Raw genomic sequence first — 26,093 nt, 5'->3', positions numbered from 1 at the left:
TTTCACCATTTGAGTTAATTGCAGACCTCGCAATAAAACATGATTAGCCTTTGCTTAGACTACATAGGCCTACATTTCTTGAAAGGCCATTTATTCATCTTTTCTTTTTCATTTAGTGCACATACTTTTTGAAGATGGTACAGCTGCAGGCCCAGAATTCTCTCCATCAGTTTCATGTGAAACAATATCTGATAATTGTGGTGGAAATTAATCAATAATTTGGTCGGTGAGAGGAAAAATAAAGATCTGATAAAAGTCTAGTCTTTGTGTTATTTATTCAGAAGAGAATCACAGAGTGAAGAATCTTGGCTGAGGCCAGAGCTCATACACCAACAAATGGTTCAGAGGTCTGATGAAAGAGGAACTAAAGATTGCTATATTCATGACCTACCCCTGTGTGCACACAGGCACGTACACATTCTAGGCTTGCAAAAACTGTCTACAAAATATTTCACTTTCATAACAGAAACTTGGTGGTTAGCTGCTTCTCGGTAAAACAGCTTATTGTTTCAGTTAAAAGAGGAAGTGGTACATTGTCAAAACAGCAGAGAGGGCATTAGTTCAGTCAGAGTTCACTTAAGACAGAAACAAACTTACAATGAAAATCTCATAGCAATAAAGAAATAAATCTGTCATACAATAATCCCCCATGAGACTTTATACAGTCATTGGTTTCAACAAATGTTTACCTAATGCTGCTTAATGTAGTCCTCTTGCTTGCTTCACTAACTGGGGGCGACAGTGGTACAGTAGGTAGAGAAGTCGTTTAGTAATCAGAAGGTTGCTAGTTCGATTCCCTATCGAAGCGTCCTTGAGCAAGACACTGAACCCCTAATTGCTCCTGATGTGCAGTGTGCCATCAGTGTAAATGTAAAATGTGTATACATTGTAAGTCGCTTTGGATAAAAGCGTCTGCTAAATGACTAAATGTAAAATGTAACTATTATCGTCTTAACATTTTCAACATTCTTAAAAACATTTTTTTTTTGTTTTTGATTTTTGCTTTTCATTTTAACATCTGAAAGGTAAAATTACCTTAATTTAATAACTTCAGGATATTTACAGCAATGCTCATTAATATGCACTCCCTGTAATAAATCAATGAATTAATACTTTGCAGTAATATTTTGGATAGCAATTAGCCAGCTATCAATGTTGCTAATGTAGCAGTGTTCAGTTCATTCCCGTGGGGAGAGTGCAGTCAAGTATTGTAAAACAGCTTAGTGGGTATATAGTGTGCTCGTAAGGTTACTATTACAAGGGTAAGTATACCAATGGAACAAAAAACTAGGTCAATAGTGGCAATTAATTACATTGCGGGAAATACTAGCGCAGAGTATGGGGTAGAATAAGTGTATGACAGAGTGTGGGGGGGTGGGTACGGGCAAGCCCAGGGCTTCTACGAGTAGATCGGGTGGAGAGACTAAAGCAGCGGAGTGGGTAGAGAGTACATTTAGGCGAGTAATTAACAGTTGGTAATATGGCCACTGTATTACACCTGGCTCACACTGTTGGTTGCTCTGTCGATCCGTTAACGGATCCCCATTCACTTTGAATGGTGTTTTTGAAGATGGTACAGCTGCAGGCTCAGAATTCTCTCCTTCATCAGTTTCATGTGAAACAATATCTGATAATTATGGTGGAACTTAATCAATAATTTGGTCGATGAGAGGAAAAATAAAGATCTGATAAAAGTCTAGTCTTTGTGTTATTTATTCAGAAGAGAATCACAGTGAATAATCTTGGCCGAGGCCAGAGCTCATACACCAATAAATGGTTCAGAGGTCTGACAAAAGCATAACTAAAGATTGCTATATTCATGACCTACCCCTGCGTGCATACAAGCACGTATACATTTTAGGCTTGCAAAAACTGTCTACAAAATATTTCAATTTCATAACAGAAGCAGACACTTGGTGGTTAGCTGCTTCTCTGAACAACAGCTTATAACAATGCCTCCAGTGTTGGGAAAGTTCACTTTCTACATGTACTAGTTCAGTTCATAATTCAAAAATTTTAACTGAGTTCACAGCTCCAAAAAATGAACTAGTTCAGTTCTTTTTTTCAATATGTTGCGAGCTATATTTTTTGGTGGGTGCCGTTGCCAGATTGAAATCTCTATCTGTCTGCAATACCGCTCTCGGCTTCTACGCAACTTCGGCGCTCTCACACTTGCCAGGCATAGACAGTAGAAGAAAGCACACGCAGCGGTGGGTTGGTTGGGCAACCCTGGATACAGGACTGTTAACGGTGTGTTTTTCTCCTGGAAGTCTCTAGAAATCTGGCACCTTATTGAAAGAAATTAAAAAGAGTGAACGTGCTGTTCACAGACACCAGAATGAGCACGTTCACAGTATTGTTCATCAGGCAGTAATACAGTACGTTCAGTTCACGTTCACCAAAATTATGAACGAGTTCATGAACTTTCGTTAAATGAACGCCTTCAGACGCAACACTGAATGCCTCCTCAGAGAGGACTTTCAGTATGGTTAAAATATTGTTACAGAGAATAGAACAGCACTTTGTGCTCTCTCTTGTCTTGCAAAATAAACTATACTTAGCCTTCTTCAAAGTACACCCCATCTAAGAAAACACTTAGGGAAGCCAAGTCAGCCACCTACATATACTGTACAATACTACTAAACAGTACATTTAAATTATGAAGCATATCCTGAGACCTGTGCAAGGCTTACATAAACCGTTTCTGTGATGTTCATATGAATGATTTGGTTGTAATAAAAAATGTCATGAATAAATGAGTTATTGCAATAGTTCTAGTGGGGGATAACCTACAGACAGCATGTGAATGATCTGCTGCACAAACTACACATCTCTTCCAAGAATCTTGTGCAAATGTTGAAAATCCATGCGTATACCATGATGAGTTAATAGCTGTCCACATTCCCCCTTTGCCCACGTGATCTCTTCCATGAGCTATTTTAGCATTAGAGTGGAAGAGAGCGCGTGGCCATCATGCTTTACCATCAGGACCCATCCACACAGAGTTTGTGAATGTAGCGCCTGATTTTGCCCAAACCACACGCTCTTGAGGGGTGATAACAGTCTGTAGGACTGATAATCCAGCAAGTAGAGTTCAGGGGAAACAGACAACATTAAACAGCGTGCAGAGAAAGTGAAACCAGACACAGCAGCTGCCTTTGCAGCAACATCTGCTGCAGCATATCCTGTGGAAACATGGTCAGAGCTCTTAGTGTGAGCCTCGCAATGTCTTACAAAAATAGACGAAGGGAAGAGAATAGCATCTAGCAGTGCGGTCACGAGGTTGAGATGTGAAATGTGTTTGCCAGATGAGGTGAGAAACCCTCTGTGTTTTCAAAGCGCACCAAAATTAACACTAAATGCATACCTCAAATCAGTATAAATGTTCACCGTTTTACTAGAAGCCAGCTTGCAGGCTTCAGTTAGGGCCACAAGTTCTGCATCCTGAAATGAAAAGTGTGAAGGCAATTTATCACTTAATAAAAGATCATGCTGTGTTACAGCCGCAAACCCACTTGGCTCATGTCTGCAGAGTGAGAGGCAGACTTAATGGAGAATCTGCCGGCAGTCATGGTGAGGCTCACTATCCTCTGCTGTAGGAAAAAGAGTTGCTGCTCGTTTGAGCAAACTATAATTTTGAACAGCTTACATAATGGCCATTATGGCCAAAAATAAAGAGCTCATACACCAACATATGGTTCAGAGGTCTGGGAAACACAGAACTAAAGTTATTTATGACCTACCCCTGCATGCACACAGGCACGTACACATTCTAGGCTTGCAAAAACTGCAAAAGATTTCGCTTTCAAAACGGAAGCAGATACTTGCTGGCTAGCTACTTCTCGGTACAACAGGTTGTCATTGCAGTTAAGAGAGGAAATGGTACATTTTCAAAACAGCCATAAGGTCAACAGTTCAGTCAGAGGTCACTTCAAGACAGATGAAAACTTAAAATTAAACTCTCATAACAATAAAGAAAGAGAGTAAATGGTACAAAATGGTGTCAAAACAGCCATAAAAGGTCATTAGTTCAGTTCACTTAAGACCGATGCAAATATACAATGAAAGCATCACGGAGAGCAGAGTGACAGAACATTCACATATAATAGAACATATCTTAAAAAAAAAACATTTATGGCAGCAAGTCACATATTGTGCAGCGAGGATGAGGCATTCCTCTCTCTCTCTCTCTCTCATTAACAACAACTTCATTGTTTGAAAATCAAAGAAAACCTTCAAGATGTAATGATGTTTCATACTCAACTAAAGTTGTAGTTCATAATCAGTGGTGGAATGTAACAAAGTATTTTGTACTTTGTTACTGTACTTAAGTACATTTGTACGTATCTGTGTCGTGTGGGTCCTGTGTTTTTATGAGATGTCTTATATGTTTATGGTTTATGCAGAACTTGTGCTTGAATGTTGGGAACAGCTTTGTGGACTATCTGCCTTTTGACAATGGGGATAAAATGTTTACTGTGTAATATGAACTGTACAGTTCCCAGCACGGGGTCCGTGCTTTCTTCTGCCCTGTCTTTTACCCTCTCATGGCCAGACTGATCCGCTGATTACCTAATAAGACACAGCTGTAGGCATTCAGTGGGGTTGGGTGGCCACAGCATAGATTGGCTGTTGAGGTGAGGATAAAAAGACTTACAGCGGCGAGATGCGATATAGGATTCCACAACAGCGCCAAGGCGACGGGCTGCAGGATCCGCGGCTGTTATCTTCACCACTGCCATTTCCGCTGCAGACTGGTACAACGCCTGGGTCCCGAGGGAGCGCGAGTTGGGAGACATCTACATTTACATTTAGTCATTTAGCAGACGCTTTTATCCTAAGCGACTTACATACACATTTTACATTTACACTGATGGCACACTGCACATCAGAAGCAATTAGGGGTTCAGTGTCTTGCTCAAGGACGCTTCGACAGGGAATCGAACTAGCAACCTTCTGATTACTAAACGACTTCTCTACCTCCTGTACCACTGTCGCCCCATCTGACAAGATACATTGTTTGGCGCTCTCAAACGTATCCAAAGGAACGTTGGTTTAAATGATCAATTGCAGTGTGAAAGTAAAAGTCCCGGCCACCCGTGAGTGAACTTAAAGACACTGGTTGTGCGCCAAACTAAAAGTCTGACTGTGGCAAGAGGACTTTCCGCCGGCCTTACACCCAGGTGGACTGGTGTTACAGTCTGACTGATCTAATCCTTATTTAATCCTTATCTAATCCTAATCCTTATTATCCTAACCGAACGGACATTCTTTTTATGTTGTCTGTGTGCCTGCCTGCCTAGACAGGTGTTAGCGTTGGGGGTCATGTCAGATAGGAGTCACTGGTAGAGGCTTGGTGGTCCTTATATGCACGTGGGAAGACTGAAGTGCTGTGTGCTATTAGTGTGTAGCCTATTTGTGTTATGGAGTGCCTATACTTTTCCTAATCTAGTGTGTGGGGTAGACGTTGATGCCCAGTGTGCCTTTTGCTGTGTGTCCATTCACCCTACTTATAAAGACCCTAGCCTTATTGGCTGACCACTATTGGCCTGTAGCCCTCCGCTAAACCTGATTGGTAATGGTATTTTATGAATTGTAATAAAAGTGATATTTTTCTAGACCAAAAACCCCTGTCTCTGTTGTGGTGTGAGTTTCATTGTAAGTTTGCATCTGTCTTATGTGAACTCTGACTGAACTAATGTCCTTTTCTCTGCTGTTTTGACAATGTACCACTTCCTCTCTCTTAACTGTAGAAACAAGCTGTTGTACAGAGAAGTAGCTAACCACCAAGTGTCCCAATTTATGAAAGCGAAATCTTTTGCTGACAGTTTTTTTCAAGCCTAGAATGTGTACGTGCCTGTGTTTACGCAGGGGTAGGTCATAACTATAGCAATCTTTATTTCTGCTTTTGTCAGAAACATTTGTTGGTGTATGAGCTCTTCATTTTTGGCCTTAATCCCCATAAAGTAAGCTGGTCAAAATAGTTTTGCCTTTATGGTGTTGTTTTCTCTCTCCATGGCACCTGTACTCTGTGGGTGATACAGACAATGGTGATGTATGTCAAACCCTTTACCCTGTAAACTGCTGCTAGTCCTTCTTTTAAATTTAAATAGTTGATACTTGTTATATGTTATAATGTTATATGTTATTTTTGTTATGTTATTTTTTTTAAAATCTTGTATGCCGTCTACTGCGTAGATGTTGCCTGCCAGGTCATAAGAATTTCACTGCGCTGAAGCTATTTGGTGCATGTGACAAACACTTTGACTTTGACTTGCCTAGACTTGACCCACAGTGATTGGATACTTCCTTTAAGGCTTTATTCACAAACACTGGTCAGTTTTCGCTGCTAATTGGGAATTATTTCGTCATATTTGGTCTCTCCCAAACGCATGGAAGCAGTCAGATATGTTCTGAAGCCCACAACAAAGATACAGATGAAGAGGTTCCTGAGAATGACGTCATACTGTAGACAATGGATCCCTAATTACTCAGAAAGAGAGGCACCCCTCTCTTCCTTGATTCATGGTAAAAATCTCAGTGCACATGACCAACTGACTTGGACTGATGAAGACAAGACAATTTAAGACCGGTTGCTTATTTTTCGACTAGCAGAGGAATATGAGCCTCACCATGACTGCAGATTCTCCAAAAAGTCTGCATGCCTAAATCTGACCTTTCAGACCAACCCATGCCTAATGTAGACAGTAGTAATGGTTTGTTAATGGTTCTGCCTCTCGCTCTGTAGACACGAGTGCAGGCAAAGTGGGTTATGCAGTTCTACATTTACATTTACATTTACATTTAGTCATTTAGCAGACGCTTTTGTCTAAAGCGACGTACAAGGGAGAAAACAGTCAAGCTAAGAGCATTAAAAAGCATGGTGTAACAATAAATACTACTTTACATGAGAATTAGAAAACAACGACCTAGATAAAAGGAAAAAGAAGTGCAGGAATGTAACTGCTGAAGTGCAAGTTAAGCGCTAGTCAGGTGCCAGTTAGGAAAGGAGGTGCTCTCTGAAGAGTTGGGTCTTCAAAAGCTTCTTGAAGGTAGAGAGGGACGCCCCTGCTCTGGTAGTACTAGGCAGTTCGTTCCACCAACGTGGAACTACAAATGAGAATAGTCTGGATTGCCGTGCTTGTACAGACGGCAGTGCCAAACGACGCTCACTAGATGAGCGCAGCGTCCTGGGTGTAACATTTGCCCTTACAAGAGCATTTAGGTAGGTGGGAGCAGAACCAGCAAGCACTCTGTAGGCAAGCATAAGTGACTTGAACTTAATGAGAGCAGCTACTGGCAGCCAGTGGAGCTCAATGAGTAGCGGGGTGACGTGTGCCCTTTTCGGTTGGTTGAACACCAGACGCGCCGCCGCGTTCTGGATCATCTGTAGTGGTTTCACCACGCAAGCCGGCAGGCCCGTTAGGAGGGCGTTGCAGTAGTCCAGGCGGGAACTCACCAAGGTTTGCACCAGCAGCTGGGTGGCATACTGGGTTAGGTACGGCCTGATTTTGCGGATGTTGTATAGCGCAAAGCGGCACGACCTGGAGACAGAGGCGATGTGGGCAGTGAAGGTCAGTTGGTCATCAATAATGACCCCCAGGTTTCTTGCTGTTTTGGATGGAACAAGAGATAAAGAGTCGATATTGATATTGATGTTATGGTGGATGACCTGTTTGGCTGGGAAGACCATCAGCTCCGTTTTGGTTTGGTTCGTTTTGAAGGTGGTGAAGAAATGCCCATACTTGACAGTATGGACAGAAGGATGCGGTGGTTGACTGTATCAAACGCAGCTGATAAGTCAAGCAGGACGAGAGCCGAGGATTGAGCTGCTGCTCTAGCTGTTTTTAAGGCCTCCGTAACAGACAACAGGGTTGTTTCGGTGGAGTGACCAGGAGAGACGGCTTCTTGAGCAGCGGCGTTACCCGAGCCACTTTGAAAAGAGAAGGAAATGTTCCAGGATTAAATGAAGCATTAATCACCTGTGTTATTGCCGGTAAGACGGCAAGCGATATGGCTTGAAGGATGTTGGATGGGATGGGGTCCAGCGGGCATGTAGTTGGACGGCTGCCTGTTAGGATTTTGGAGACCTCACTCTCGCTGAGAGGGGTGAAAGAAGGAAATGATGAGCCATTGACGGTTGCGCCCTTAGGGGGGGGAGACAGTTGGTCGAACTATTTCCCGATGGCTGCCACTTTCTCTGTGAAAAAGGAAGCAAAGTTATCAGCAGTGAGGTTAGTAGCTGGGGGAGGAGGAGGAGGGTAGAGGAGAGTTTTGAAGGTGGAGAATAGTTTCCGAGCGTCAGTTGCACCGTTGATCTTGTCATTGAAAAAAGTCTTCTTAGCAGCAGTGATGCTGGATGAGAAGGAGGCCAGCAGTGTCTGGTAGTCCATCGTCCAGTGCTGCAGATTTGTGCCACTTTCTCTCAGCCGCTCTGAGATTGGAGCGCTGCGTTCGGAGGGTATCACTCAGCCACGAATGAGACTGGGTAGATCGAGCAGGTCTGGTGGAAAGTGGACACAAACTGTCCAAGCATGAGCTCAGAGTGGAGCAGAGAGATTCTGTGGCATCATCGACACCTAGTGAGGAGAAAGTGGATGAAGGTGGAAGAGCAGAAGAAACCAGAGAGGAAAAGTGGGTGGGAGAGAGGTTGCGGAGGTTGCGCCGGAACGAGACCATCGGAGGGGGGACAGAGGGTTGCTCAATGAGCCGAACATCGAAGCGAATGAAGAAGTGGTCCGAGAGATGCAGAGGGGTTACCGTTAGGTTGTCCATGGTGCAGTTCCGAGCAAGGATGAGGTCAAGCTCTTTTCCTGCTTTGTGAGTTGGAGGAGTGGGGACCTGTTGTAGGTCGAACGAGTGAACCAGGGTCCGAAAGCCAGCTGAGTTGGGATTGTCTAGGTGGATGTTCATGTCGCCAAGGATGAGTGTTGGACACTCGTGGTCTGGGATGGATGACAGCAGGGTGTCCAGCTCATGGACGAAATCACCCAGTTGTCCTGGTGGACGGTAGATGACAATCACATAAGTTTTAACAGGAGCAGTTACCATAATTGCATGATATTCAAATGAGGCATACCTGTTTGAAGGCAGCAGTGGAGTGAATTTCCAGTTGTCTGAAATCAGCAGCCCCGTCCCACCTCCACGTCCAGATGGTCGGGGAGTATGGGAGAAGGCATAGTTGGTGGAGAGTGCTGCCGGGATAGCATTGTTTTCAGGTTTGATCCATGTCTCTGTGAGAGCTAAGAGCCCTAGAGAGAGGTGGTTGGCATAACCTGAGATGAAATCAGCTTTTTTGACTGCAGACTGACAGTTCCACAGGCCAACAGAGAAAGAGGTTACAGTAGATGAGGTTTGTTGAAGTGAGCGGAGGTTACCCAGGTTGCGCTGGCGTCTGCTGCGCTGAGATCTTTTTTGACAACCAGTGACAACAGAGATGCTATTGTGACACATGGCTATGGCAGAATGGAAAAGTGTACCTTGTTTGTGTTTCTTGTTTCGGTGGACTTGTATAGGTAGACTTGCATGTCTTTACCCAAAAAGGTCTTCACACGAAAAGGGCTGAACACGAGGGCTGACACTTCAGCACCAGTCCTATTAAAATAGCAGGCTCACTGATTGCCTCCGGCTGAAGGCACCCCCAGATTCTGATTACACAAAGGCAGCTGATTGCTGTAGGTGTGGCTTGACAAACCAGCAAGTGAGTGAAACTAGGTTGCCAAACAGGGTAATTGCCAAGATAGTGCAAATTCAGAGTAATCTCAGTACAATCTAACTAGCACAGCAGTACAAATACACAAACACAGTCCTTAAAGCTCTCCAGCTTTCTCTGAATTAATTAAGACTGAAGTAAGCATAATATACCTTCTGTCCAGTGAAAGAGGCACCCCCAGATTATGATTACACAAAGGCAGCTGATTGCTGTAGGTGTGCCAACTAGGTTGCCAAACAGGGTAATTGCCAAGATAGTGCAAATTCAGAGTAATCTCAGTACAATCTAACTAACTCAACATGACATTTTATTAAGGGTTACATTATTAGTAAACAATAAATGATTACATAAAAACAAAATAAACGCTGTTGCTCCTCCATTTGACTGATACGGCTACGTTAGCAACATTGCTATCTGGCTAATTGTTATAAAAAATCTAATGCAAAGTATTTATTTATTTATTTAACAGGGAGTGCATATTAATGAACATTGCTGTAAATATGCCAGAGTTGGTAAAAAAGGATAATTTTCATCTGTAGTCCCTGGCCAGATGTTACAATAGGCTCCCTGAGAGTAAAAACAAAAAATAACAACAAAATAATGTTAAGAATGGTGAGAATGGTAACATTAATACTAGTGCTGTCAGTTTAACGCGTTATTAACGGCGTTAACGCAAACCCATTTTAACGCCGTTAATTTTTTTATCGCGAGATTAACGCAAATTTTTAGATTAACATTCTTTTTGGCCTCGCAAACTGTGTAGTAGGCGAACGTTACGGTTTGAGTGAATGGTGAGAGCGATACGGCAAAATGGATGATAAAAAGCTTCTGAATGGAAAGTTTACTTTTTAAAGTTGTGTTGTGCAAAAGAAGCGAGCTTCACTGTTGTCTGAAAATGTCAACAGGCAGCTGGCTGAAAGCAAAGAAGTAGTAGGCTTACCTTTTATTGGTAACCTAACTGTTACGGTTCAATGCTTCTGAAATAAGAGGCCTGACTGCTATGTTCCCAGCCAACTTGAAAAAAAGAAAATATTAAGCCATGGTTTAACTGCACTATAGGCCGAGTCCTTGTTTACCTGAAATGTGCACTTTATAATTTTATTTTGTACCGCCCTGTTTGGCAATATTGGTTTTCAATAAAATAAAACATTTGCATAAAGCAAGCCAATCAACTTTTCCATGTTGATAAGGGCATTCAAAAAATAAAATTATGGAAAAAATAAACGAAGGGACATTTAGAATAGATAAAAATTTGCGATTTATCGCGATTCATTTTGAGTTAACTATGACATGAATGCGATTAATCGCGATTAAATATTTTAATCGTTTGACAGCACTAATTAATACTAATTAAACTAAAATAACAGGACAATACTTAAGATAATAGTTCATGAAGCAAGCAACAGGACTACATTAAGCAGCGTGAGTAAATATTAGTTTAAACCAATGACTGTATATGGTCTCGATCTCTCTCTCTCTTTCTCTCTTTCTGTATGTACATAGAAATTTTGACACGGTGGACTAAAATACATGAAGGACTTTTTTCCCAAGTGATTGATTTGTACACATATGTTTGCTGAAACTAAATTTGAAACATAAATTGAGTCTAATTATTGAGTGTCTTTACAGTGTCCTGGAATAATTATGAACAATTGGTGCTATAAGAGAGCCAATTTGTTATAAATCCACCAGCAGAATGCAGCAGCAAATTACTTTAATCCAGCATGAGATGCAATGGTAATATGTCTACACAATGGGCAAAATGTTTCTTAGGCAGCACAATTAATTTGTCCTGTCCTTAAATTTCTTTGGAGTTTCTTGAGTTTTCTTAGAGTTTGTTGTTGCTACAGAATAGCCCATGTTGGGCAGCTGGATACTCTGATACTGTGTGCTGTAAACTGTTATTTAAAATTAATCGGATACCTGAAGTTGTTTTTGTTTATTGTGTCTCCATGTATCTGCTATACACTCCCACTGTGTGTGAAGAAGAAATAAGACTCCTAATGTGACGGGAGGACGGCAGTGTAGACATGGACGGATTAAGAAACCACGGGCCCCTGGGCCTGGATATTTTGAAGGCCCCCCCCCCCCCGCGGATTTTACGGTCGAATTAGATACTTTGGCTATTGTATTGGGAAAGTAAACAGGTCAAAGTTTACTCTGTAACATGTGCACTGCCCTGCTATTGTTTCTGACATTACATGTGACAGGGCAACAGCCGAGTGATTCTTTTCCAAATTGAAACTGATTAAGACCTACCTGAGGGGCAGCATGGGGCAGGAGAGGCTGAATGGGCTGGCTATCCTGTCCATTGAAAAATCAAATCATGCATCACCACTTTTATGTTTGAAAGGCGTCGTCCGGCAGGTGTAGCCTACTGTGCCTGCTTGTAGGTCTTGACTTTCAGATTCTGCGCCTAAACTAGCTATATCGTATCATCTCATCACATGATCAAATAGACACTTGACATTGGACAACAAGATACATATTACCCAGCAATCATCATTGCATATCTGTATATGACAAAAATAACAAAGAAAATAAGAAATTATTAATTTAATTGAATAGTTTTTTAATAGTTTCTATAGTGTATGTAAGATACAGCATACAGTATAATTGTTATAGATTGCTACTGACGATTCCCCCTAAAAATGATGAAAACCATGACCGAGACAGGTTTGCCATTTTGAGGGGATATATAACATAAGGTATCCTGAGCAGTCCCAAAAAGTTATGCTTGATCACTGTCGCATTAATCTAGCTTTTTCTAACACAGCACAGGTACACTCAATTAAAGCCATTAGCGAATGAATAAAATACACCTTTTTCAACCACAAATAAGAGATACATAACAGCGACTTCACGCAGAGGCTCTGGCCTAGGGGCCCCCTGAGCTCATGGGCCCCTGGGCCTGGGCCCGGTAGGCCCGTTCGTTAATCCATCCCTGAGTGTAGACCGACTACGCCACCCAGTTTATAGAGATGGGCCTCTAGTTTAAAGTTCTAGTGTTTAGGTTCTTCGTTTGGTGAGAGCAGCACTACAGATTCATCCAGACTTCGTTTCTGATACAAAAATATACAATTTATTACAAGCACTAAAATATAAATACAACACAAGTCCATATGAATCAGGCCGTAGGCCACTGCCGAAGGAACCACAGTCTACAATGTCCAAGAGTCCACCGTATCCAAAGTCCGCAAGCAAAGTCCGTCAGCATCCACCACCGCACCACAGCTGCTCACGTTGGTCTGTCAATCACGCACACTCGCACGCACACAGAGAGAGAGAAATCGCCAGTATCTCCACAAGTAGCAATACACACTCACAGCAAACAGAAAATAAATAGCCAACACGAAAAGGTAATAATATCAACCAAAAGTAAATCCACCCAAAGAAAATAGCTACTTGTGATAGTCCGTGAAACTCTACTCTGTATGGTGCTAATACGCAATTCTTCAGTTTATTAGCGGACAAGGCACACTCACCATTGAACCGAGAGCAGACGAATCTCGCCCTCACTCAATATTTAATCAGGCTTCTCTCAGTCAAACGGACGACTCCGGTCAGCTCTTTCCTGGCAACCCACGAACGCAGACGACGGGGATCTCACCGGCCTCCACTCCAAAGCAGTAGGGAAACAATCAACTTCGGATCTTGTTTAACAGACTTCCGGTAATCCAGCAACGCCAACAACTACAAAAAGCTCTGTCCCAGACTTGGTTCCTCCGTCCTCTCTAGTAATCCTGCTTTTCGTCCAGCCTTCACAGACTATCCAGTGTTCATGTTAAAAAAGGGGCTCAATCAGACATAATTATCCGCACCTGTACCATGCAATCAGATGTTTGCGAGGCGCACCAGTCAAGGGGGCGTTGCCCAGCAGAGTTCTGAAAGTGAACGGTCCTAATTAAAAGAAACGGCAACTGCAGAACACAATAAGCAACATCATAACAAACATACAGTCACTCAACACCCACATAATACTCACATATGACACTAATCTGTTATGATATTTGTTGTAGTTGAGAATAGGAGAGGACTGGCAACAAAAAGCAGTCTGGGAATTTGCTGTGAAGTGGCCTCAATTTGATATGCCAAATTTGAAGCCAGTAAAGAACAGAGGACCACCGCCCAGTACACAGTTCCGATGGATAAAATGCCATATGTAGCAGGTTGTGTAAAAAGATAAAAACATGTTTGCGACCACTAGCGCACCCAACAGACATGGTTTGCACACACACGCACGCACACACAAACACTCATTCCACTGATTACAATTGGATCCTCCCTCAGTGAAACTGCTAATTGCCCAGACTGGCAGGGGGGACTTCTTAAATTGTCTGGGCCAGACCACTTGGATAAGGTGGCTTTTAACAAACCTTTGAGACATTATTTATGTATTTCATAGTTATTTCGTTGATTGATGATAGTGGGGAAATACTATGTTTGTGTCTCAGGGTCTGGTTTGTCATTGTTGTATTGTTTGGTTTTTGTGTCTACCCCGGTGCGTGGAAATGGTGCTGGCCGCCATGTATATATGTTCAGTGTTCTGTCTAGTTCGGTGAGTCTTGTCATGTCAGGTATGTGTTTTGCTGTGGACCTATTTTGACTGCTGAGTTTTGACCTCTATCCCATTTAGAGGCTAAGCAGGTATTTTTAATTGAGCTTTGTACTGCTGAATATTGTCCTCTACCCCATTTAGAGGCTGAGCAGGTGATATGCCTGGAGACTGTTGCTGTTTGTCCTCTTATAATTGAGATGCTTAGCAGTTCTCCAGGATATTTAAAAAATATTAAAACTTTATATTTTGAACCCTCACTCTGTCTCTGAGCTTTTTGGGCCAAACCCACATTTTTGACGGCAACCGAGGCTCGGTCCGTCACAATGGTACATAGTAAATGATGCTATAATACCAACAATGTGCACAAAACCTGTTACAGCAATCCAGTACATTTTCAAATACATTTTTATTCAGTTTCCTTTTTACACAAGTCTTGCACATAGACAAAGCATATTTCACATGTCCAGTGTTACCATGTACAATATAAAAAATTGTATGCTGGAAAAGGTCATTACAGACAACAACATAAATGCAAGGCCTTGGGCTTCAAACTCACTCTGGCCATGTCTGTAGCAGACATCCCCACTCTTCAACACAAACCAGGCCTTTGGCTACATTCTACAGTTCATCATACAGTATACTTTAACACTACAACACTAACACCACACATATTTACTGATTCCTGAACGCTCATGATCTCAAAGTTGTCCTGATTGTTTTACAGTAATCAAAACAACATCAGAAGGATATCCAGTGAACACACAAAGGCTCATGACAAAGAAGAAGGACAATCTTTTTGATTAGTTGCTCAGATTGTGCTGAACTTGATTAAACTCTCTTGTATAGATCATGGTTAGAACATTACTAGAATTTGATACAAAAAGTAATCAGATCTAAAAAGACAATTCAAGAAAAAGCAAATTAATTAGTCCTTGATTTACAATGTGCACATCATTTGTATATAATAATAATAATAATAATGATTATAATAATAACAATAACAAAAATAATAATACACTTCAGGTATAGAGTACCTATCATACACAGAAAGCAGCTCAAAGTGCTTTACATTTGGAGCATTAAAAAAAATTATATTTGATTTGATTTCATTATCCACCCCCTCAGCCTGATACACTTTTATATATTGTGTACAAAAGAAATTTAGATGAATTCCCATTCCTGTAAAACATTTTTTTACAAAGCTATTCACTCACATATTATGGAAGAAGTCTTAAACATGGTCACCATTCCCCAACTATTGAGCCTGGGTGTTGCTTTGCTCTACGGTATTTCTGCCATATCAAGCACAATTTTGGCTACTCTATACATTTCATCCACCCCTTCTAGGAGCAGAGATCGTGTGGCAGACACTGATACTGTAGCTGCTGCTATGTTGCCAAGACCACCAGGTATAAATAATGACAGTGACTCAGTAACAACTGCTGCCCCAAGTCTTGCTATCATGCTCATTGCAAATGATGTACTGATAGCAATCTCGCTGACAAGTCCTGACATTTTAACCTCTTCCAGTATTGGCTTGTTTACCCTTTCTGACAACTTTTGAAGTGATCCATCATCTAGACCAAATGAATAGTAGCATTTTCTTAAGAAAGACACTATCATGGCAACATCACATGCAGTTGCTAGCCCTGGTACTGGGATTGCCGCTACGGCACCTGATGTGATGGCCACAGCCCATGCATAATTCTTGAATTCACTGTATTTCTCGTCAAGAGACTGCTTGGAATAAACAGGCAGACTCATAACCAGAGCATTTCTCTTGTGATCTGGAAGATCTTCTAGCAGTTTATTTACCAGTTTCCTGAAGTCAAACTTTTCCAGGTAATGGGATGAAATGAGGAAGACAGGAGGAGATCCAAATGTGCGGAGATTTTCCAGACACGTCTTCCTTATTTCCTTAAGTGTTGTCTCCTCTCCTACGTTCTTTTTCTTCCCGTTTGCTACATCATTATCAGTCTTTGTGCGAACAAAGTAGAAATGTATCTTATTTTTCTTGAATGCACTTGCCAGCTTCCTGCCATTTTCCGTGAATCTACCTGCACTTACTATGATAAAGAAGTCATAGTTTTGGAAATTGACTTTGTTCATGTAGGTTTCTGCTTTGAATTTTATGGTCCCTATGCCTGGCAGGTCCCAGATGTTCACATTGGGCATAAGTGGGTGGGGGTACATGGTGGGCTCCATGGTGCATTGTGTGGTTCCAACGGGTGCAGCTCCTCCCTCATGTTCTTGAAGACCTCTGATGGCGTTAACCAAGGAGGACTTTCCTGCCCCACTCACCCCTGTCACAGCAATGTTGAGAGTGACATGATCTAACCTATCAATAACTTCTCTGGCTTTGGCAATGGTCTGCTCCCAGGTCTGTTCACCAGAATCCTTTAGTAAAGCATCCTGTTGATCGGCCTTGATCTAGAAGGAAAGGGTAATGTCTTATATTACATCATGTTCTGTTTTTGCAAAAAAGGTATTTCACATTATTGCTGTTTTTTAACAGTGAAATCAGTAATTTTGACTAAATCTGAGATATGCATGAAATGAATATATGACCACGGTTATCATGAAACTGAAGTCTCCTGCCTTAAGTAATTTAAAATAATTTTTAGTAAGTGATTTTTTATTGTCAATAGATCTAGGCTCTGTACAACACCATGTCTCTAAAATTCACTGTGGGTCTTGAAGTAGACTATCAATATGTGCCAGCAATAAAATATCAGCTGAGTGAGTTAAATAACACACGTTTGCTAGTGCTAGTTTTGACTTTCTATCAAGTTTTCTCTTAAGCAACATATGTTTTCCATTTGCTCTTGGATGTTAATGTAACTTTTGCTGTCTCTGTAACTATAACTCTTTCGAATGTCTTGTGCTAACTGACTTAGATAAATAAATAATAAGTAAAAAAAAAGAGATGCTTGTGTTTTGCATAATTGCTGTATTCTGGATACTGTATATTTTCTGCTAAATGTATGGGCTGCTAATACATCAGAACATTAACGTATTACAAATACAAGGACATTGTACGAAATTAAATTATTTGTGCGTACTTTATACAATAGTTGTTTTTTCATGCACTGTGACAAAAAAAATAAATGGAAAGGAATTTTGATCTAGATATGAAGACAGGCTAAGCACTAAGGGATAACCTCTTGCACAAAGAAAACAAATATTTAGGACCTTTTTGATCTGATTCACTACTCGGTCACCTCCTACTGGACAATATGGTCTAGTACAGAAACTCCAGTACAGAAATATGTATTTTCACAATAAAGATTTTAAATTCCTAACATTATCCATCTTATTTAAAAATTGATGAAAACTATTGGTTACTTTATACTTACTTAGTAACAGTAATGATTTTATGTCCACGGTTGGACAAATGGGTTGAATAACAAAATAACAGCTATGCAAAAGAATTGGCACCAGCATGGAGTGAGGTCGCTATCCTACTAACGTATCCAGTGGAATAGTTAATGGTTAATTTAGAACCTTAAAGCAGAAGGGTATATATACTGTGCAAAAGTTGTCATAAAACATCTATTTACACAAACTGTTATTTTCTATCCTTACTAACATTATTGTGACATAAGGAAATATCATATTTTATATTTTCAAACGGCCTTTATGAGTATTCCAGTTAGACATTATTAAAGCACCCTAACACTACAGCATTTTTTCACAAGTGCTTAAAACTTTTGCGCAGTGTATATATGGATGGATATATAGACACACAAACACACAAACACACAAACACACAAACACACGGAACCTAATTTCTAGCAGGCAACCTTGCAATGACTCCATTCCCAAACAGTATTCATTTACAATCCTTAGAACATATCCCTTAAATGTCTCTAAAACAAATCAATCACAGGCTGGAGTCAAAAGAGTCAGATACGTTCGGCCCCAAAGTTTATTTGAAGGAAAAGTTTGCTTTAGAAGTCATTTCAGAGGAAAGCTGACGGTTTGCTGTGGAATCATATTACCAAAATGGTAAATTAGTTACTTAGAGAATAAAAAGTTTCTTACCTGACATTCAAAAAGCTTTGGAGAGAAAAGCAAAACGAGTAAGAATGTATAATATAGCTTGTAATTTAGATGCATGTTAATGCATACAAAAATAACAACAGAAAGGCAAAATAAAGAACAAAATAGAACAATTAAATCTAGGCCTATTTCTGGAGTTTAGGCTCGCTCCTAGAGAGAGACGTCGATCTTTCACCGAAGCAGGATCTCAAAACGAACCACACTTTACCATCAGCAACTAGAAACCCACATCCTCACTGACATTTCAGAACGCTTTATACTTCACTCCTCCCAGCTCAACACGTCACGGTAAAGGTGACATCGTTGTTTCCACAGGTTGTCACTAAATATGACATTTCATTAGTGTTATCAATATGTTATACCATATCATATCAAAAATATAAAAAAGCTCAGTTATTATATGGTACCACCCATAAGAAAGTATTTGTCAATCAACTTCGCGAATGACAATTCTTTTAAAAAGTGTTCTGTATCATGCTGTCCCCTAAGTACTTTGAAGCAGCTGAACTGAAATGTATTCATTAGGCATTAGGCAGATACCTCTCTGACTTGATATCTGGAAGTCAGTGAATTACTTAGTTTGAGACTATCTGCAAGAGAAGAGGAGGGTTTATTGATTGACTGAATATATATGGATAGAGAGAAAGAGAGAGAGAGAGAGTGAGAGAGAGAGAGAGAGAGAGATAGATGTGTATATATATTTTTTTCTGTGTTTTGGGGTCCTTCTGATATGATGGAATGAGACTAAAATACCTGAAGGACGCAGATTTTTTTTCATTACTAGGATTGTTCAAGTGATTGATTTGTACACAAACATACTGTATATATATTTGCTTGAACTAAATTGGGTAAAACCATAAAAACTGCTGTCAATTTTACAAAATTGTAGAGGGAGTGGACATTATCCGTCTAATTTTACAATTGAAGAAAAATATTGGGAACTTTATACTTAATTGTGTAATATTGAAAACATTTTTAAAAGATTAAAGTGAGAGACATGTGTGCGGTGCAGTGTACGTGTCTGACATTATGTGATCAGTGGTTTCTGTACTGTGTGTGTATTTATAACTGCAAAGCTGTATTACTGTTGGTGAAGATGCACCGATAGACCACTCATAGAGTCCCATATAGGAACGAGTCTGGGTCATATTTCACTATTTGAGTTAATCGCAGACCTCGCAATAAAACATGATTAGCCTATGCTTAGACTACATAGGCCTACATTTCTTGAAAGGCCATTTATTCATCTTGATTTTCTCATTTAGTGCACAGACTTTTTGAAGATGGTACAGCTGCAGGCTCAGAATTCTCTCCATCAGTTTCATATGAAACAATATCTGATAATTGTGGTGGAAATTAATCAATAATTTGGTCGGTGAGAGGAAAAATAAAGATCTGATAAAAGTCTAGTCTTTGTGTTATTTATTCAGAAGAGAATCACAAAGTGAAGAATCTTGGTCGAGTCCAGAGCTCATACACCAACAAATGGTTCAGAGGTCTGACAAAAGCAAAACTAAAGATTGCTATATTCATGACCTACCCCTGTGTGCACACAGGCACGTACACATTCTAGGCTTGCAAAAACTGTCTACAAAATATTTCACTTTCATAACAGAAACTTGGTGGTTAGCTGCATCTCGGAACAACAGCTTGTCGTTGCAGTTATGAGAGGAAGAGGAACATTGTCAAAACAGCCATAAAAGGGCATTAGTTCAGTCAGAGCTCACTTAAGACAGATACAAACTAACAATGAAAATCTCAAAACAATAAAGAAATACATTTGTCATACAATAATACTCCATTAAACTATATACAGTCATTGGTTTTGTAGGATATTTTCTTAAACTAAGAGATACATGGATTGATTCAGCAGTATGAAAGGCTATGTTTAACAATTACATAGGCTGAACAGCTGAGAAAGATATACAAACTAGATAATTGACTTTGCAGGGGCCCCACCAGGCGCCCTTGGAGACAGAACCCTCGTGAGGGGATAACACTCACAAAAGAGCTCATATAAGGAAACATATAGGCTAATATTAGATAGGTAGTTCAGGAAAACAGCCGTACAGGAATAACCACAAGACACACCTAGAATAAGGGTATAAAAGAGCCTGCAGAGCATTCACACTTTGAGACAATCCATGGATTGTAGCTTATTGATTACAATAATAAACTTCCAGATTCCAGCAAGCAGTCTCCGGTCTTCTGATTGAAAGAAAGATGTAGGGAGATTCAATCTCGCCACAACATATTTGACGACCAGCGAAGCGACTCATAACAGCACAAAAGATCTAAGCCCTGCCGGACCAATTGATCGATTCAACCACAAGGCCTCAATTTAAACGGTAAGCATGTTTTTGCTAATTAGTCCGGTTGAATAAGTCAATTACTCTGCCTTGGACAAAACTGGATCAAAGTCCTTCAGACAAGAACCTGACAAGAGACTGCCTGTGTAAATCTGGAGGTTATTAGGCAAAAAGTGCAGAGAGGGGTTTTTTATTTTTTATTTTTTATATATGTGGAAAAAAAACAATAGTACTGTAACAAATCACGGAAACGTGGAATCTTTGTTATGGCTTATTTATTAAACACTAAACACAACACACTGACAAAATGGCACGGGCTTTATGCCCTGGTGCAAGTAACCACGATCAGACTGTGCTACAGTCACACACCTGCACAACCTCTGTCCCAACACATAACAACAACAGGTACTTAGAACCATAAGGACCATCGTTAGGGAACATGCGCTAGTGCATCACATAGGGTATAACACATACAGTACAACAGTGTTCGCCCGCCGCACGGCATTATGGGGCGACTATGCCGGCACGTTACAGTACGATATATTGGTGGATAAGTCGAGGACTATCCAATTGTGAAAGCGCATTTGAAATCAATAGTACGGTATATTGATGGACGAAGTCAAGGACTGTCCAATTGTGAGAGCGCATTTTTTATTTTAAATGTTTTATACATGTGGAAAAAAAACAATAGTACGATATATTGGTGGATAAGTCGAGGACTATCCGATTGTGAAAGCGCATTTGAAATCAATAGTACGGTATATTGATGGACGAGTCGAGGACTGTCCAATTATGAAAGCGCATTTTGAAACCAATAGTACGGAATATTGGTCGCGTTTCCTCACGTTTCCTCACGGACCCTATTCTCAGAAGCTCCGGACGCCACTTCCTGCTGCTAGAGTTGCTACCTACTGTGCTCGCTAGCCCCGGAAGGCTGCTTATCTGCTTTTGTACTTAAGTATCCCAGTGACTGCGCTCACTACTACTAACTTTCACATTACATCGAATCTGGGAATTCATTCCCCCCCTATTCTCTGTCACTCTTGGCTAACTGTCCTTAATTGGCTCCCACGGCCATGGCTTTTTTCTCTACCTCTGTCTGCTGCCTGGAATGTAACATGTTTAGCGACTCCCCAACACCCTTCAATGGGCACAAAACTAGCAATAAGTGTAGGCTACTGGCAAGCCTGGAAGCGAGGATATCTGTAATTGAGTCGCGTCTCCTCAGCTTAGACCATATTACCTCGTTAGCCCAAACTAGCGAAACCCAGCATGTAGATGAAACTAAATTAACTACATTAACCAACGCCACTCCGCCTTCTAGCACACCCATTGTAACACCGCAGCTTAAATCCCAAGACAAATGGGTAACTGTAAAGCGAGGAAGTAGTAGAAAAAATAAATCAATGTCCGTATCACACTCTCATCTCATCTCAACTTCAAACCGTTTCTCCCCAATTAATATCACCGATGCTGATGATAAAGTTCTCGTAATTGGTGATTCCACCCTGAGACATATTAAACTCGCAACCCCGTCACAAACAGTGAGCTGTATATCCGGAGCTAGAGCAAATGACATTGAATCCCACTTAAAACTAATCGCCAAAACGGAGATTCTCTAAAATTATTATTCACACAGGCGTAAACGATGTCCGCCTACGACAATCGGAAACCACCAAACTAAACTTCGCATCGCTACTCAATACCGCTACACAAATGGCAGACTCTGTAGTGTGTTCGGGGCCCTATGCCCATAAACCGCGGTGACGAGATGTACAGCAGGCTATCCTCACTTAATAACTGGTTAGCAGAATGGTGCTCATACAATAACGTAGATTTCATAAATAACTGGCCAACTTTTTGGAGGAAGCCTGGGCTACTGCAGAAGGATGGCATCCACCCCTCCTGGGAGGGTGCTACACTCCTCTCTCAAAACTTAATACAACACCTAGCCCAAACCTACTACTGACAACCCAAAATTAGCACTGGAAGGCAGACCACACTAACTTCGGCGAGCGGAACCCGCTTCTCTTCTGGCCCGGTGCGGGTGTGGTGTGTCCTGAGGAGGACGTCTCACCCGTGCCACTAGAGCGAGGCATCCAAGCCTGGAATACCTCTCTGCTCTTCTGCTGTTCTTCGAACTTGGCAGCCATTGTGACCACTGCCTCCCCGAAGGCGCCCTGGACAGAGACCGGGGCGTCGAGGAGTGGTGCTTTTTCTCTGTCTGACCGCTTAGCCAGTGATAGCCACAGAGACCTCTGGGTAGCCACCGCGGCACCCATCACCCTCCCCAGTGCCTGTGACGTGCACCGAGTTAGTCTGAGCGACAGATCCGTCACAGGCGGGTGATCTCCCCCAGCGACAAGGCAAGCTCAGTCAGGAGCTTTGCCTGGTAGCGCTGTAGCAATGCAGCCGTATTGGTCGTGCAGGCAGCCTGCCCTGCAGCCAAGTAGGACTTCTCTGCCAGCTGAGCCTGGTGTCTGCCCACCCGGGTGGGCAGGAGAGGCTTCTGGCCGAAACGCATCGTGGGGGAGGCGGGCGAGAGGTAGCCCCGCTACTGCATCCCTCCACCTGAGGAAAAGAGAGGTAGCCCCTCTCCTTAGCCATGTGGAGCTGCATGTAGGGCGCGAACCCCGCACCGGGCTCGGCCCGAGTAGGGTATCGCCCATGTCGCCTGCAGTTCCTCGTGCACCTCCTCGAAAAAGGGGATGCAGCTGGGAACTGACGCGGCGGAGCCAGCATAAAACTCCCCGTCCAGCAGCGAGGACCGCACGCTGGGAGGGGGAGCAGAGGGGAGCCCGAGGCAGCTGGCTGCTCTCAGCGGCAACCTCGTGTAGTTGCTGGCCCAGGAGCCGAGACGAGGTAGGAGGTGTCTCCACCCGCATTCTAACGTCATGGCTCGTCTGCATTGCTTCAGCGATTGAGCTGTGCTCATCGGAGAAGTCTAGCAGACTATCATCATCCAGGCTGATGTCCAGCTCGAGTTCAGGCTGGGACACCGCTTGGTTGAAGCTCCTCAGCCTCGCTGCCCGCAGCCCCAGGGCTGACAGGCGGCGGAGACGGGGAGACCCGGGGCGGAGCTGCCCGCTGCAAGGCCACTGCTCACGCTCACCAAGTCCAAGGCTGAAGACGCACTCATTCCTACGGGGGCGTTAGCCCCGGATGGAACCAGTGCAGTCTCCCGGCGTCCTTGCGCTCCCAGAACGCAAGGCGCCTGGTAGCCTTAGCTAGCGGGAGGCTAGCACAGATGGAACAGACAGGGGCTTTGCCCGAAAGCGCGCCCTCTGCGTGGTCCCTGCCTAGGCAGGTCACGCACCGACGATGGCGGTCGCCCTTGGGACGGACGTGACCGCAGTCGGGGTAGTGTCTGGCCATCTTTTTTGTCAATCTGAAAGTAGAGAAGAATGTTAAAACACAAGCACACTATCTGCAACGAACACGTTGTTAGCAAGCTAGCAGGCTAGTCAGAAACTTAGCCAGCCAGGCAGCCAGGATAGCAGCCACTACTTTCAAAATGAAGTTGAGCCAATGAATTTTGTAGCGCCCTGAGCTAGTGAGGGTTAAGGAACCCAGATAACTCACCAACCCGTAGAGAGCGAAAGCACACAAAACTCTTTTGACTGTGGTAGAGCGTTTGAGATATGCTTGGAGATGTTCACTCCGTCTTGCGAAGTTTCAAAAGAGGCAGATCTGAGGGCGCGTAATGATATTATAGTACTCCTGGCAGGCGGGGCCAGGAGCGCGCGCTGACAGATCTCGCGACCTTTCAGGCGTGAATAGATAAATGCTTCGATTTGTACCCCATGACTGACGTCATGTACCATACTGTTATATCGCAGTGAACTGCGATAAGGAACCCCATGTGATATCTTTAAATCTTTTATTTAATTGTTGTGACGGGTGGGAGTGGGATAAGTGAGTCACCTGTTTCCTAGCGAGTCACCTGACACTCCCTTAATTTCTTCCGGTCACATGCAGGTAAAATAGCACACCGCGAGGTCAGTCTTTTGTTTGAATTAGCAGCGCGGCAAATGCAGTGGTGAGAGCACTGTTGGAATGGGGATTCTGCCGGTGGTGATTTTACGTGAAGCGGTGCACCGTGCTTAAAATACTTTGTTCCGGTCTACATTCTATGCAACAGCACAGACGTACAGGAGTCATTTGTAGCCACTGTTTTTCCCTACCTTAGATTTATATTAAATACGAAATTAGTGGGGTGGAACATTTAAACCACATTCGCTGTTCCAGTGCAACTAGTATTAAGCCAGCAGCTCAAGGCTTGCCTTGGCGGTTATGTTCTGCTACAATGTGTGCCTTTTGACCGTGTGTGTGTGAAACCACCTCCAAGTTGTGTTTGGTTATTTATTTATTTATTGTGTTTGGCTGAGCCTACTCTTTTCTTTTCATTCCTTTGCAGTGAGAGTGCTCTCTTTTGGTGTGATTAATTATGATTTGATAGCTCTGTCACTATTGACATATTCGTGTCCTTTCGTTATCTTAAGTTTGTAGCAGGCATAGTAGCCTAACCGCAGCTCTGGTGCTGCTTGGTATTAGTGGCTTGTGTAAGCACTTTATGGGAATTGTGCAATATTGTATCACTATTTATATACAAGCTATTTATTGCCACACTGATCTTAAGTATTTATTGATAAGCATCTATTTATATCTCTGCCTGCAAATAAGACATCAGAAAATAAAGTGCATTATTTTCATACGCCGCCTCCTTTCCTCATTCATTTAATTGAATAACCCATAGTGGGGAATACCGGGTCCACGACACCCTTGTCCTAGCTAATTCTGATTCTTAGCCAAGCTTCAGTCTGGTATAGGTTACATTTGGCGCTGCGAGCAGGGTAGGAGGTGGTGTGCAATTCTGCCTGGCTACTTGTATATATTTTTGCTTTTTGTTATATTGTTTTTTTTTTCCTTTTTCTTTTTGGAGGTGGTTATTCAAAAGGCATTAGATAGGTGGGAAAAACAGTGGTTACCACGAGGAAGATTCATCACACTTCGCTCTCAAGGTTGGCTTTCTCATCGTACAACATGTCTGATACCCTGGAGGAACAGGTTAGGGCTTTGACGGAGCTGGTTAAACAGCTTCAAGCTGATAACCAGCAACTTAGAGGGCAAGCAGGTCCTTCAAATATATCAGACTCTGACCAGGATCTTCCCAACAATCCTACTAGGCCAACCCCTGTTGAGCGTCTGGTGTGTGTACCACGAGAAAGAAAATGTTCAAGGTTTTCGGGTAAAATGTCTGTTGATAATATGTCTGTAGAGGACTGGATTGAGGAAGCAAAGCGGTCATTGGCAGTCCGTTCTATGTCTAAACTTGAGCAGGCTTTGTTTTTGTACGATGTCTTGGATGGGGAAGCTAAGCGGGAGATAAAGTTTAGTCCAGCAGCTGATCGCAATGACCCACAGAGAATTTTTACCATCTTGAAAAATAACT

General features: G+C 42.2%; 1 protein-coding gene across 1 annotated transcript in view; it reads right to left on the bottom strand.

Moving 5' to 3' along the window:
• Positions 1–25,686, bottom strand: part of LOC122129160 (T-cell-specific guanine nucleotide triphosphate-binding protein 2-like) — a 31,394-nt gene extending 5,708 nt beyond the window's left edge. The window contains exons 1-2 of the mRNA XM_042704203.1: positions 25,651–25,686; positions 16,338–16,700 (exon numbers count right to left, since the gene is read on the bottom strand). Of these exons, the coding sequence (XP_042560137.1) occupies positions 16,338–16,700; positions 25,651–25,686 (399 nt within the window). The remainder of the gene's footprint in view (positions 1–16,337; positions 16,701–25,650) is intronic.
• Between the last annotated feature and the right edge of the window lie 407 nt (positions 25,687–26,093).

Source organism: Clupea harengus, unplaced genomic scaffold, assembly GCF_900700415.2.
Source record: "Clupea harengus unplaced genomic scaffold, Ch_v2.0.2, whole genome shotgun sequence".
In the NCBI taxonomy this organism is placed as follows: Eukaryota; Metazoa; Chordata; class Actinopteri; order Clupeiformes; family Clupeidae; genus Clupea; species Clupea harengus.
Note: the sequence above shows the minus strand (reverse complement) of the source record. Positions and strands in the feature narration are given on the sequence as shown.